We start from the raw sequence: 14,346 nt of genomic DNA on the forward strand, positions 1-14,346 counted from the left end.
GTGTACACTGCAAGACAGGAGGAAATTAAGAGCTGGCTAGCTGAATGCGGAGCAGAAAATTACTAATAGAGGAGAGATAATGAATAGGCCGGCTAGGCATTCATGGGGAAAAATCCATTTTGTTACCACGCGAAATGAGGTGGTGGAAAGGAGTTTGCTAATTGTTCTCATCTTGTAGCAACCAGGACTGAGGCAGGGGCGTGCTTTTCAATTCATTTCCCCGGTAATTGTGAGAGGGGGAACGCGGGCCAAATGAGTCTTGCTGCAATTTGCGCGCCTGGTCTTTTCATTTTCATGTTGCGTTTTTAATTGTTGCTAATATAGCTTATAATGAAGCTAATGAGGGGAAATTATCGTACAACTTTTTAGCGCATGGAGACAAGTGAAATGCACGAGAAGGATCCTCTCCTATTGCTGCAAAAAAAATAATAGTAATCCGGAGGAGTTTGGAACTATCGGGCTTTTTTTTCAATCCTTTCCTTCTACACCAGACAAAAGGAAGGACCGCCACCTACTATTTTTATTGTGTGTGTTTTCATGTTTTATTTTTCACTGTAGGAAAAAAAACTAAAATCTGATTTTCCTTCGTTGCCCCCTCTCTGGGGGCCTGGGGTGGGGGGTGGACTTGGGGCTGCGGACTTTGCGCGCATCCAATGCGCCCCCCCCCAGCCCCCCGCCTGCTGCTTGTCGCTGCTTAAATACCGCGGGAGGGGACGGGAGGGGCCAAGAGGGGGGAAGGACAAGCGATGCTGTCTCTGCCCGTCCCCTCGGCTCCATCCCCGGCGGAAAGTTGGCGCTGCCGGGGGCTTCCCCCGACGGGTCCCCCCCCGCCCTCCTCGCCACTCAGGCGCTGCCTCTCTCTCCTCCCCTGCAGAAGAGCCACGTCCCGCCGCTCCCACAGCGCGGGGAAGAGGCAGAGTCCGCCAAGTTCTTCCTCCTCACCCTCCTCTCCCTCGCCTGCATCGCCGGGGTCCTGGCGGCGTCGGGGGTCGTCTACTGCCTCCGGCACCGCGCCCACCACCGCCTCAAGGAGAAGCTCTCGGCCCTGGGGGCAGACGCCGGCTCCGACGCCACCGCTGCTTATCAGGTAAGCAGCAGCCTTTCTCCTCTTCCTCCTCCTCCTCCTCCTCCCCGGACCCCTCTCTCGGTCGGGCTTGTTTTGTTTTCCACGCCGGCCCCCCCCCCTCCTCTTTCTCCCATGAATATCCCCACAGATTCACCGGACCGGCTTCTTACTGCCGGGGATTAATCTCGGCTATTCTGGTGGTTGCTGTAAATTTGTGGCTAATTAGAAACATTGAAAGGGGAAAAAAAAAAAAAAAAGCCCTCGCCACTGGAATTCTCTGAAAAAAATAACATTAATATCCATAATCTGTCACCCCTGCCACTATTAATAACGAAAAATCTTTACCGTTTATGAGGAATGGATTGCACGGTTATCTGAAGATGTCTCTCTTTTTGAGTAATCGACTTCTTCAGGGTCTGATATGAAAAGAGCCTTTGACCCGATCTGTTGCCACCTTCTGCCATTATTCAGATAAAATGAAACCTAATGCTGATAGATGGGGAGGTAAAGCGGGGCCGTTTCCAGGAGAACAATGGTAGCAGCTGTGTCCCCGGTAGTGCGGGAGCGCTGCGCTGAGGTTTGCTGAAATAAATCAGGAACCTCAAGGTTTCTCTTTCGCTTTCAAAAGTGTGGGGTGGAGAGAGAGGCTGCAGCTTCCTGAAGTTTGCTTTAGGTACCGGTACAGGTCTGGTGTGTGCAGTGGTGAGGCGGTGCATGTGTTGTGGTCCTGTGCCATGCAGCCTTGATCTACCTTCCCAAAATATTTGGAGCGTGGCTAGAAAAAGAATTCGAGAATGTGTAAACATCGTTGCTGGAGTATCTGTGTCTGCTCTGCACTGATAGGGTCCCGCTAATGGCACTTTTTTGTCAAGTTTTGTTTTACCTTCTTGCCCTGCTCAGCATCAGACCTTATGGCCTTTCGGTATTCCGGGGCTCAGATGGATTCAAATCGGCAGCAGGGAGTCATCCGGGAGGAAACTCCTATTTCCTTGCAAAGTTTGTGTCTCTCTGGACCTCTCCTGGGTCAAAATTGAGCATGTTCAGTGCCTCTCCATAGTTCAGGGAGATTTTAGTAATGAATGGTAAATACAAATGTTTCCGTAACAATTAGCATTCTCAGGAATGGCTTTGCTTTTCAGTTTAAATTGAATGCTTACTGTAAAAAAAAATAAAAATAAAAATCTTTAAATTACTTTAAATCTTCAAATCTACTTTCATCTAGAAATCTCCTTTAAATCTTTCAATTTAATGACTTCCAAAGCAAAAGAGAGGTAGATCAAAGGCATTTCTAGGGGAAAAATGGAGTGTCCTACAGGACGAAGTGTGAATAAACCATCAGTTTGTCAGGTTAGTTTTGTTGGCCGAGGAGACCTTGGCTATAAATAATTTTGGTTTTAATAAGGAACATGCTGTTGACTTATTCAAACCACACAAGTAATAGGTAGTCTTTTTTTTTTCATTAAACATAAATACAAGAATTCTTAATTTCGAAAAAAAAAAAAAAAAGCCCTCCAGGTTCCAAAATCACACTTGAAACTGAATTTGTGATAATTAACAGGACAATCTTCCTAGTGACAGCTCTAATTAATAGTATCTGTAATTAAAATCGTGCCCTTCCAGCAGGAAAATTGTTTGAATTTCTTGGAGTGACCTTTTTTGCCGTTTCTCTGGGGAGTATAGTGGTTAAGTTGATATTGATTTTATAATGAGCTCTGGTTTGTTTAATAAGAATCTGTAATCCAGACACTAAATGAAATGTGTGCTTCATTTCTTCTTCCCGGATTTATATATATTTTAAAATCTCCCTCCTTGGATCTGAGAGAGTAATTTTCTGTTTGAAAACCAAAACAGGCGATGTTTTGAGGATGCTCAGTGTTCCCATGGCAGGACTGCTTTAATATTCTTTGTTCCTGACCTTTGGGCCCAGTCCTAACCACCTGACTTCTTAAACATTTCCATTGGTTTTTCGGGAGAACTGTCCTCATGAGGAGGAGGAAAAATGTTTTTCCTTAAATACAAAGGTTTCCAAGGGCCTGGCTCTCCTCCCGTGGAAGTAGATGGGAATTTTGCCATTTGTTTCAATGGCAGCAGTGGGAGGCCCCAGTACAGGCAGACAAAATACTTGAGCAGTTTTGATGCTGCTAAGTAGCGTTTTATCAAAATGAATCACCAGGCCTCATTTTGTATATAATAAACTATTCACGTGGATTTGAAGAGAAATTAGGACTGAGCCCTGTTCACACAGTCAACATCACCGTGTGCTGAGCTGTGATTTAAATGTAATGGGTATCTGGTGTGGTGCATGTTTTGGATAACATCAATTAGGTCTCAGAAAAGCATCAATTATCCTTTTCCTCATCTTCTCTGATATTCATAGGGCTATAATGTGACCCGTATTCATATGGGGAAAGAAAAAAGCAGATAGCTTTGAAAATTGCACCTACTTGGTTCTCTTCTGTATCAGTTAAAGGCTTCACAAGTATCTATCTACTCAGTTAACTTGGTATATTTTAAAAATATGAAATATTTCAGCAGCTGCTGCCACTAGACTTTAAAGCATGATACTCCCAATATGTTGCTGGTTACAGCTTAAGTGACAATTCAGATTTATTTTTTTTTAATTTGAAGGGGGGGTGTGGAATTGGTCAGTATAAAAGGGCCTAGTGGCCCAGCGTGATTCAGAGAGAGCACTGAAACATCACATTGGTTCACGTGCTTCTCAAAATGTCAGTGGTTTATATCTTCTCTTAAACACGACTGACCTAAATTTTTAAGATTTAGCCGAGACATTTTTCATCCTAACCCAGTTCAGCCAGGAGAGTTCACTCGGGGTTTTACTCATTTCTTCCTCACCCTGTGAACTTGGAGGAGGTTTTTCCCACAGCTATTTGGCTGGTGGTTTCTTTTTTTTGGTTGGTTGCGTTTTGTTTGTTTGTTTCGTTTTGTGGTGTGGTTGTGGTTTTTTTTTTTGTTTTTTTTTTTTTTTTTTTTCCTTGCAGTTTACACAGTGAAATACCAGATTAAAAAGGGAAAAACAGACAAATCGTATTTCAGGGAAATAGCAGGTTGGCTGCTAAGTCTCCTAAGATGCTGCTGGTGAGAGCTGGGAGCCAGCCCAAGCTGCCGCTCTGCATCAGTTCCCTGCCAGCTCCTGCACCAGGGACCCCGCGCCTGCGCCGTGGGGACATCCCCACGTCACTGCCCAAGTGTTTCTTGTGCGAGAGCACCTACATACCAGCACAAGGGTTTTTGGTGTAGAGGCAGACCGGGTTTAGTCAGAATGCCCAACACCACTTAGAAGTTGAAGCGGGCAAATAAGACTCCAGGGGTGCCTTCGCTAACCAGGCAGGTGGACCAAGACTGATGGAGGTGGTTGAGTTGAGGTCTGGAGGTTTCTTTGGAGGTTTCCTGAGGCAAGCAGCTGGCTTTGAAAGCGTTAAAATAAGGTCTGTGAGACTAACCCTATTTGAAGAATAACATTAGGAAGGATAGATACACAACTGCAACTTCATTTATCTTTGAATCACTAAGCAAACGGCAAATTATAGCCTGGTTTAATTAGACTGTGGCTAAGGAGCTTTTCAGAATGAATGGCAGCAGTGTATCTCGTAAAACACTACATGTGCATGAAACACAGCTTACACAAAGGCAGACACTTTTTGTGTACCTTTTAAACACGTCTCCTGTCCTTTCAAATCACATGTGTAACGATTAGATAAGTCAGCGTCAGCGTTCGTGGATGACTAAAAAGAGGTTCGAGCCACCCTCTCTGTGCCTGTGCACATGCGCACACCTACGCTCGTGTTGTTAATTGTTGCTCATGTCGCTTTGATCTTCTCTGAAAAGCAAGTTTAGTATGCTGCAAGTCCCCTCTCTGGTCCAGGAGATTAGGGCAGAAGCGTTTTAGGAATTTTCAGCAGAGCCCCTTTGATTTATTTCACAGCGCCGAGCAGATTTTTCCTCCCGCACTTTGAAGCCTTTCGAACATCACCCAGAGAAAAACGGGCATTCAGACATGGGGGGCAGGCTGTGAGCAGGGCCACTAAGTGCACATCTTACTTGTCACCGCTCCCATTAGCGAGCAATTTATTAACGTAATGAGTGTATATTAGCGGCTGCTGCTATTTAGAGATGCTCCGTTGGATTCAGGGTGATGTATTTGTGAGTCCAGCTGAACCCTGGCTTTTGACCCCTGTGTGGAGAGTGCTGGGTTGTGCAAGATGTTAAATCATCAGCATATTTTATACGTCGAGCTGCAGAACTTTCCTGTGAGCATAATCTTCTGCATCACTGCTAATGCTCTACAAAATGTTGGCCATAATGGAATTTAAAGGCAAAAGTTGAAATGCGTTGAAGCTAGCTTCAGAGAGCCTCCCTGTTAATATTTTATGTCAATAATGTGCTTTTTAATTTTCCTTGATCTCAGCCAAAAGAACTTCCTTTAGAAAGCGAGGGGGCAAAGACCAAACAGTTTACAATGAAGTCCTTCTGCAGCTGCCTGAGGTATTCAAGGTTACATGAGCCGTGCACCATCAATGCAGCTGGGTTACATCATCCGCTGTTTTAAAACTTGTTCAAATAACTTGATTTGGCAGGCATATAATTGTAAATTATATGTTAAATTCCATATTATTACATGTATTATGTTATATATAAATTATATACTCCTTTGTCAAATTCAGACTTATTAATTACATGATCCTTCTGGATTCAAAGCCACTAAAAACTCTGTGCTTTTAAAGATTTGATCCTGCTGGTATTTTTGGTTAGACAGAGACTTTAAGAAAACAGTATTCACAACAGTTACAATAGGGATTTTGCTACAAATATTTTTAAAGGCTCCATCAGAAAGAATCTGCTTAGCCATCATGCCTATTTGGTGTATTTAAATACAGATAATTCATTGCATCTAATATGGCTTCAGGTTTTAGACTCTAGACTGACTTTCATAAGCAAATATGTTATTATCGTATTAGATCTTAACATTAGAGCAATATTATATATCAAGTCCTTGGAAAATTGAATTTTGTGAACTAAGTGAAATGAAAAAAAAAAGGAAAAATGAGCTGCTATTTCTCAAGTTCTCGGTAATATTCAAATTAACATCAGGACCGAGAGCAAAGTAAGCTGGCAAACTGGGAATGATCAGTGCCCTAAAGCAGTGCCTCGCATCTATGTAAGACTGCTTCTTTTTCAAGGACCCTCACTACACTTCAGCAAAAAAGCTATCACTGAGGATTGAAGCATTCACTACATGAGTATTTAGTAAACGTCAGTAAGGAATACATTTAGTAAAGATTTTGGATAGATGAAAATTTTGCCTTAAGGCTGAATGCTGCGAAGGGCTTGTTTGTGTTTTCTTCAGGGAAAACAAGGGACATAACACATTTTTAATCCTTTCCTGTCCTTATTAAAAGAGAAAAAAAGTCATCTCACATGACTGTGTAAAATGACTAATTGTTTGCTATAAAACATGGGAGGTATATGTATCAGAAGAGTTGTCCTTGTCCATTTAAGGCTGTTTACTGTGAACTTTAATTAGAATTTGGTCTTAAAATAAATTCCCAGTAACTTGCAAATGCACTGTATGTAATGTTGCTACATAAAGCACTGAACTTTAAGCTGAGACAGTTTTTAGAATCTTCCAAACAGTTTGCACAGAAGTATACGTAGCAATAATGGGGGAAGAGAAAGAGCTGGGAAGTGTTTAAAGGTGGCTAGAAGAGAGTTTACCTTTTGTTAAAATATTTTGTTGGTGTCAGACGGTGGACAGCCAAAGCACAATGAGGCAAAACGAGAGGTGTATGCATGCAGATCCAACTTACTTATTAACATTTTTATGATTTTAAGCTCCCAGCAGCAGGGAGCTGCAAGGAACCCCTTCCTATGGGTGGAAGATATTTCTTGTGCTCATTACAAATAGCTGTCTTCCAAGAAGAAGAATATAACTGAAGAATATATTGAGGAATACAACTTTTGTCAGTGACTGCGTGCTAGAGAAGGGGGCTTGTCCCAGCCAGGTGCTGCAGCAGGGGCAGTGCAGCAATACTTCTTGGTGAAATGCTCTTTTCCTTAGAGAGGGCAGGTGGAGAGAGAGGGTTTTTTTTGAAAGGCAAATGTGTACGCACACAACTCCTGGAAGAGCATGGGTGAGGAGGTGCCGTGTGGGTTTAGGTTTGAAGGATGCAATCCATCTTTATCAAGCAGTCAGCTGTTGGTTTGCACAGAGAGAACATGAAGTAGCAGAGAGCAGGTGACGGTCGGCCTCTCCCCTTGCCACACTTGCTTCATTTTTCCCTGTCTAAAGGAAGAAAAGGGCTTGGTGTATTGTGGAGCAAGAAAAGAAAGGCTCCATGCATCTCACAGTATCGTTTTGGGGTATTTTGGATGTAGAAAAGTGCAAAGAAAAACGAATAGTCAGAGGGGAAATGAAGTTAGTGACTCATTTTTAATTACTGGGAAATTCAGAGTCCTTACCCAAGCAGGTCTTTCTTAGAAAATGTGCTGGAGGTGCTCTGGCCTGGCAGGCTGCATCTCGCCTGGTAAATTAAACCAGTAAATTGCTCAAACAGTCCTGGCATGGCTTCAGGCCAAGCCGCCCAGCTTTTTCCCAAACAATCTCTTGCACACAGTTAGCATAGGCCAAGAAAAAGACATATATCCATTCTCTGGGCAGTCTTCTGAATAGTTTGGCTGTGCCCAGCCTGTTTAGAGGGTGAATTTTATTACTGCTTTACCAGCCGTGAGCTCCGAGCATCCAGCCCCTGCTGCAGAGCCCCTGCGCTGCTCCTGGCCATGCCGCGGGGCTTGGTTTGCACAATGGATCATCTCCCTCCCATAAATCGATTATGTCCCAGGGCCTGGACCTTTGAGAGAAGCCAAAGATAACCATAGCCTTGCCTAATGGGCTGGAGAGTATTTGATCTGCAGTCCCAGGCAGTACATCATTTCAAGTGTCCTGATTTCTTTCTGGAATGACTGTAGTGTCTTCAGTGGCATTTTTCCTGATGTTATGCAGAGGATAATCAGGCCTGTTTTTCCAACATATCCCTGCCCTTTTTTCTGTTTTCAGATTTATTTATTTATTTGGAGCAGCTATGTTACTGTGTTTCATATTTGACACATTTGTCTATTGTGTACTCTCTCAACACTCAGCAGCTAATGCTGTGATCTGGCTTTCTGAGCCCTTCCTATTATTCCCTTCAAGTGCTATGCTGGAAGGAAAAAAAAGGAGGGAGGGATGGGGAGGAAAAAAAAATATTCTTAAAAGTTTTTAACTGGGAAGGTTTTTATTTTGCAGAATAAATCTTGTATTGGGGTCGTGTTCCCTGGAAGAAAGCAGAGGTTAATTTTGCCTACATAAGCAACTGTTGCAGGTGATATCTGTCAGGTCTTGTAGCATCTCCCTGCCTGGGAGCAGGAACAGGTTGCAATGTGTTCTCTGAAGCCTGAGGGTGCAAAAAAAGGTGTTCTTCTTACTGCTTCTGTTCATTCTGCACATCGATCTCACGCAGGGAAGTAGGGAATCTTTTGTCCTCTCTGCTCCGTGTGTTTGTACTCAGCCTTCATGAAGGATTTGAAGCTGACCATGGCCACCTGAGTTTTTTCCCTGGCAAGCCATGCAGACTTTGCTGCTGGGTGGGACAGAGGGGCAGAAGTAGGGGTTGCGTCCTCAGCTTCCCTCTTGGCCTGTAGCCTGCTTGTGCAGCTCTTGGAGGGAAGTGAATGTTGCAAAGCCAAATATTCTGGGTGGGGTGTGACATTTTTGTTGGTTTTCTTGTGATGTAAACCATAAGAGAAGGAGTTTGGGTAGAGTAGGCTGGAGCTCTGCTGAGGTCGTGCTGCACAATTGCCCTGGTCTTCCCAAAGAGACCGGGTGAGGCGGTGACCTCGTGGGATGTGTGGGAGCAGAGGCACCCATGGGTGGGCTTTGTGCAGAGCTGCCAGGAGCTGGAGGTGGAAGGAGGATGTGGTCTGTGCTGGCTGGACAGGAGGCCTCGTCTTGTTCCTATCAGCAGGGGCAAAGCTCAGGAGATGAGGACCTCTTACCCCAGATGTTTTCCATACATTTCCAGGCACAACAGAGCTCTAAATTCTTTCTAGTTTAAGGGACGGAGACAATTCATCTGACTTCTTTGTGCTGTGATATTTGCTATTACAGGTCCTAAACTCTCACAGCAGCAGTGAATGCAACTGCTTGGGTATTTCTGCAGTTATTCGTAATCCAGTTCAGGTTCTCAGCTTGCAACATGTAGAGCTTGTGTTCATCACCTGCATTTTTGGAAAATAACCAAACCAAGATTAAAGAAGAGAGGCTGTAAAAGAGTGTGTCTAGAAGTGAAATCTTTCAAAGAAATAAAATTAACTTGGGGGGTGGGGGAGAGGATGGGAAGGAACAGCTTTTGAATCAGAGAAAATCTAATTTAGTGTAGGTGGTGGCTTGACCAAAGGGGAAAATGCATTAGGTTTTCTCTAAGCCTTCCTGTCCAGTTTCTAGATCTTCTGCAGGACATATCAGTGATGTTTTATTGATGTTTGCTTGGGATGCCAGCATTTTGAACAAGCAGAGATTTTGATCAGGGAAATAGTTTGTTAAATTTTTAATATTTCAGATGGATAAAATCCTATTCATGTTCTGTGCAGTTTTTATTTTTCTGCGTTCATACCTAGCTAACTTAGTTCCAGGCTTCCTGATGATTCCTGCTTTTTCATTCTACATCAGAGTGCTGCTGCTTTGCAGAACTGTGTGCAGCAACATGTAGATCTCAGAAGTGGCTGCTCTTATCCTGCAAAGCACGGACAAGCTCATCATTACCATGATAAAACTCACTTTCAGTATTGGGTTTGCATGCTTACCTTGGCTGGTTAAGCATCGAATGTCACCTAACTTGGAGATTTATTCATTTCATGCAGGCACGAAGGCTCTTCCTTGGTCAGGCTGTCTGATAACAGCTGAAATACTTGGTCTGAAGTGGGCAGCAGCAGAGCCATAACTACCAACCCTACCTATTTTCTACTAGGCTGGTTTGAACATCCTACTAATCTTCCAAAATGTATCAGGGAGAATATTCACATGTCAGAGAAATATAGATCTTTTCTACTAACTATGAATAGAAGAGCGAGGGAAAGATGAAAAGGAAAAAATCAGTATGCCACTGCTTTTTTGACAGCATGGGGAGCCAAAACTTGGATTTTGCCTTTTTCCAGCTTCTCAGCTGGACTTCATCCTGGCTCACTGTGAAGGGAAAATGCCTGATTCTGAGTGAAAAGGTGGGATCTGCTGGGGGAGGTTTCATTGCAGTGGAACATAGCAGAAGGTGCCAGTGGCTGGCCCTCCACAAAGGGTAGGAGGAATGATGTAATGAAGCTGAATGAAGTTTTGGGATCAAGAGCAATTTACAAATGTCAGTTCATGTGATATAGTGAAATTATGTCATATAGCATCTCTCCTATACTCTGGGGAAATAATATATGTAGTAAAATAGGAATGGGAGTGTGTAAAGTCCATATACTGTCATCCACAAGAGTGAAATAAAGAGCTGCAATTCCTAATTAACCTCACTGGAAAGCTCTTATGTATGGAATTAAAGTATGTAGGAGGGTTGCCTACCAACCTGTTCCAAATTTGAGCTTGTTTTTGAAGGTCTGGGTCAACCCAGTGGCTCTCTAAGCATTGTTGACTAATAATTTTGTTTGTTTGTTTGAAGACCTTAGAAGTTAATTAAGTGAAAATCAATGATGGAGGCTTCTGTAGGTGCTGGTCACTCCATCTCAGAAGGAACGCTGCAGAAATAGAGGGGGGGGGAGGAAAAGGTGACAAGAATGATTAATGGCAGGGAAAACTCATACAAAGAGAGACTGAAAAGACAGGTTATTTCTTATAAAACAGTAACAAAGTGGCACTGTAGAAAAGTAAGATGTGTATAAGATGAGGAGCTGAAGAAAAAGCAAAACTCTTACTCTCAATTCTGCATAACACCTAGGGCAAAGACTAGCGATTTAGTGATGCTAAATGCATAAAACCTCTTGGTGCTTTTGCTGCTTTTTCTGAATGGGAGGTCTCCCTGTATCTCTGAACATCAGTACTAAGATCTGAGTACAAAATCCCTCTCACTTTTTCCAGTATCTCCTGTAATGCTAATAAAGTGGATGTGTAGAAATATTGACCAACATTTTTAATCCTTGAAGGCTTTTGCTGTGTCTGATAGAAAGAATGTCTGTGCTCAGAGATATGATAGAACTCATACATTTTTATTATTTTTTTTTCAGAATTTAGGAGGGTTTCAATAAAATACCAAGTTTTTAGCTCCTAATAACCTCTTTAACTTACTAACAACACTGTACTTTATATATTCCTTTTTCCCTGCTGTTTCCTTGTTCGCAAAATTTGCATTTGTTATTCCTAGCAGAGCTAAACCGTGATTTCACTTTTATTTTCAGTGGGGAATGGGTGGAAAGCAATGACGTTAGTTTTCATGTCAGGAGAGGGTAATGACTGGCACCTTCAACTGTCATGATAGATGATGTTATGAAAAACAAATGTCGCCGATGGCCATCTTTGATAAATACTTCCTTATCCCAGCATCATGTCTGCTGTGTATAGCCTCCTTCCATGAAAAAAAAGGATTTGAGTTTTTTGGAAGCTTTTAGGGCTTCTTTTTGTATTTCTCTGCTTGGTTTTAGTGCCTCTGTTACCAGGAATGCAGTTACACAGACTTTAGGAGAAGCAATAATAACCCTTGGAATGGGGTAAAAGAGCATTTTTAGACATCAAGTTGTGGCTGTACGTTTGTTTCTTTCGGAGCTAGAAGTGGATGCTGAGTTCTGCCGGCGAGCTGGGAATTCTCACTTCTACCAGAAATGGTGTCCCATTTTCAGTCTTGCAGGACAATAAAAAAGTGGACTTCACAGCCTTAATGTATATTTTTCTTGAGAAACTACAGCTGGCTGGGGACTGCGTTTTTTGCCTGCTTTGGGCCCCAGGCAGCTATAAACGCTGGGAGTGGAAAAGGAAACATTCGTGGCGGTTCTCTTTTAGAGCAGGGGCATCTGCTGGAGGCTGGTCCAGCTTTCGGGGGTGTGAGCTAAAGTCAAAATACGTGAGAAATTTGCACGTGGTTCTGCATGGCCTTGCAGGTTAATTCAGTCATTAATACTGTTTATTTGTGAACCATACTGTGCGGTGAATTTACTGTCCGAATTCATATTATGCAGCAGCTGGGGCCACGTCAGCAGGCATCAGAGTTAGTTAAATATGAACAAACCATGGAAAAGGTTATGTGTGTTTTACACATAAAGGGCCAGTTGTACTGGTTGTAGGGCCAGTTTTGCAGATTGCTATGGATACAGGACTGCACCAGTTGGGATGCTCGTGTCTGGGCACTACATCCAAGTTTCTTAGCAGAGATGAGGGCTGAACTCTTTATTTCTCAACGTCCTCGTTACTCCTTAACATATCTTTCCTCTCCTTGCTTCCCACTTATCATTTACTTTTTACATACCTTATGCATCCACACTTGCAAGGTGGGAAATGCAATTCAGGCACCAGGTTTGGTTGAAACCACCAAAAATATATTCCTTTTTTTTTGTTTGTTTCCTTTTTATCTTCTGTCTGTGAAGTCCTTTACACTGCCCTCATGTTAAGCCAGGCATCTGTTTGATGAAACTCTTCCCTCTTTCAGAAACCAAAGGTGGAACTGTCTTGTTCTCACAGGCCCATTTAGAGTGGTATCTTGTAATGTTGTGTAGGATGAAAATCCCCAGCATAGTCACCCAAACATGATCTTGAAATTGCCCTGATCCCCTGGCAAGTAGTATAGTCTGCAAAGAAGCTTACTCTTTCCTGGTGTGGTAAGCAGAGAAAACAATATTTTAGGGCAGTATCATCTGACCTATGCTGCCATATCCTCCTTACTGAGTAACCAGCTGGCTGTTTAGATGTCCAGCCCATTGATGAGAGTCACTGAAAGAATTTAAATAAGAATATTTTCCTCAAACTGTATCACTTAATCAGTGTCTCTGGTTGTGTGCAAATCAGAGATGTTCATGACTGCTGGACCTCATAGAGCAAGACCATGACGGAATATGGCTGTTTGTTTGATTCGGTGGGATAAGGCAGTGCAAATTGAATTTAAAAAGAGGAAATAAATATACAGAAATGAAGGAAGAGTCATTTTCCATCTGAGGGATAACTATGTTTTCTTTGCCTTTCCCCTCCCACATGGCCTTTACTTTCTTTTTCTTTTCTCTTTTTTTCTGATGAAAGGAGAATGATAATTGCATGAGTTCCTACCAGGAAACACTTAGAATGCTAAAAAAAAAAATAAAAAAATAAAAAAAAAAAATAACAACTTTTTAATTTCAGAAGTCATAATCAAAATTGGGGTTTTGTTAGGAAAATGGGTGCTTGACTGCGCTTCTCTCAAAGAGAAACACCAGCCCTGCGTTTTATGCCTCTTAAAATCAAAACAAAGCAAAAGTCCTATTCTGGGGCTCAAGATGTATGGTTAGTGGTATGGTACGAGAGTATGGGTAGTAAATTGAACACTGCAAACCAAATCTATACTGACAATTAAATATATACATTCTGTGGTCTAATTATTTTTTCCCCACCCTCTGGGATCCATCACATACATGTCTGCATAAATACAAAATGAACAGAGTGTGGCTATGGAACGCTACGTTTGATGCTGTGGCAGAGGTGTGATCTCTCAAAATATGGCTTACAAACATTTTTCCACTATGTCCCTCTGTTCCTTTCTTGAAGGCAAGCTGATCTCAGTAGTTGCCTTTTCTGGCACTGATAGAAAATGCATGTAAATATTCCACACATATAAATAGCTCTTTTACTGCTGGACAAAAAGCATGTTAAAATGAAACTAAAGCTTGAAAGTATGTTTCAATAACTCAAAAATAAATGGTAATAAAGCTGTAATTATCCCCAAAGCTACAAACACAGTAAATAAGTTAAAGTTAAATTTATAACACCTGCAAGCATATTAAGTATGCAAAAGCAAAACAAAGGCAGCCAAATGACTTTAGCTTCACCCTGTAGTAACACTAAGCAAATTTGGTTAGAGAATAATGATGTTTGTAGTCCTAGATTCATTTGTTTAAAAAAAATGAGCTTACTTTGTTTTTTCATTTTTTAAATCTCACTGCATTATAACTACATCTATCGCAAAATGGTTAACTCCATGCTGTAAGTACAGACTTCACTTCATCCAGTGAATGATACATCCTTAATTTAAAGGAAATGAAAGATTAATATTCACTTAAAT

The 14,346-nt window shown here is 42.2% G+C and overlaps 1 protein-coding gene across 2 annotated transcripts in view; it reads left to right on the forward strand.

Moving 5' to 3' along the window:
* Window positions 1–14,346, forward strand: part of PTPRN2 (protein tyrosine phosphatase receptor type N2) — a 643,897-nt gene that overhangs the window by 537,755 nt on the left and 91,796 nt on the right. For both annotated transcript variants that reach the window (XM_027450443.3, XM_038174330.2), the window contains exon 13: window positions 875–1,087. In XM_027450443.3, coding sequence (XP_027306244.3) covers window positions 875–1,087 — 213 coding nt within the window. The remainder of the gene's footprint in view (window positions 1–874; window positions 1,088–14,346) is intronic.

This window comes from Anas platyrhynchos, chromosome 2 (assembly GCF_047663525.1).
Source record: "Anas platyrhynchos isolate ZD024472 breed Pekin duck chromosome 2, IASCAAS_PekinDuck_T2T, whole genome shotgun sequence".
Lineage (NCBI taxonomy): Eukaryota > Metazoa > Chordata > Aves > Anseriformes > Anatidae > Anas > Anas platyrhynchos.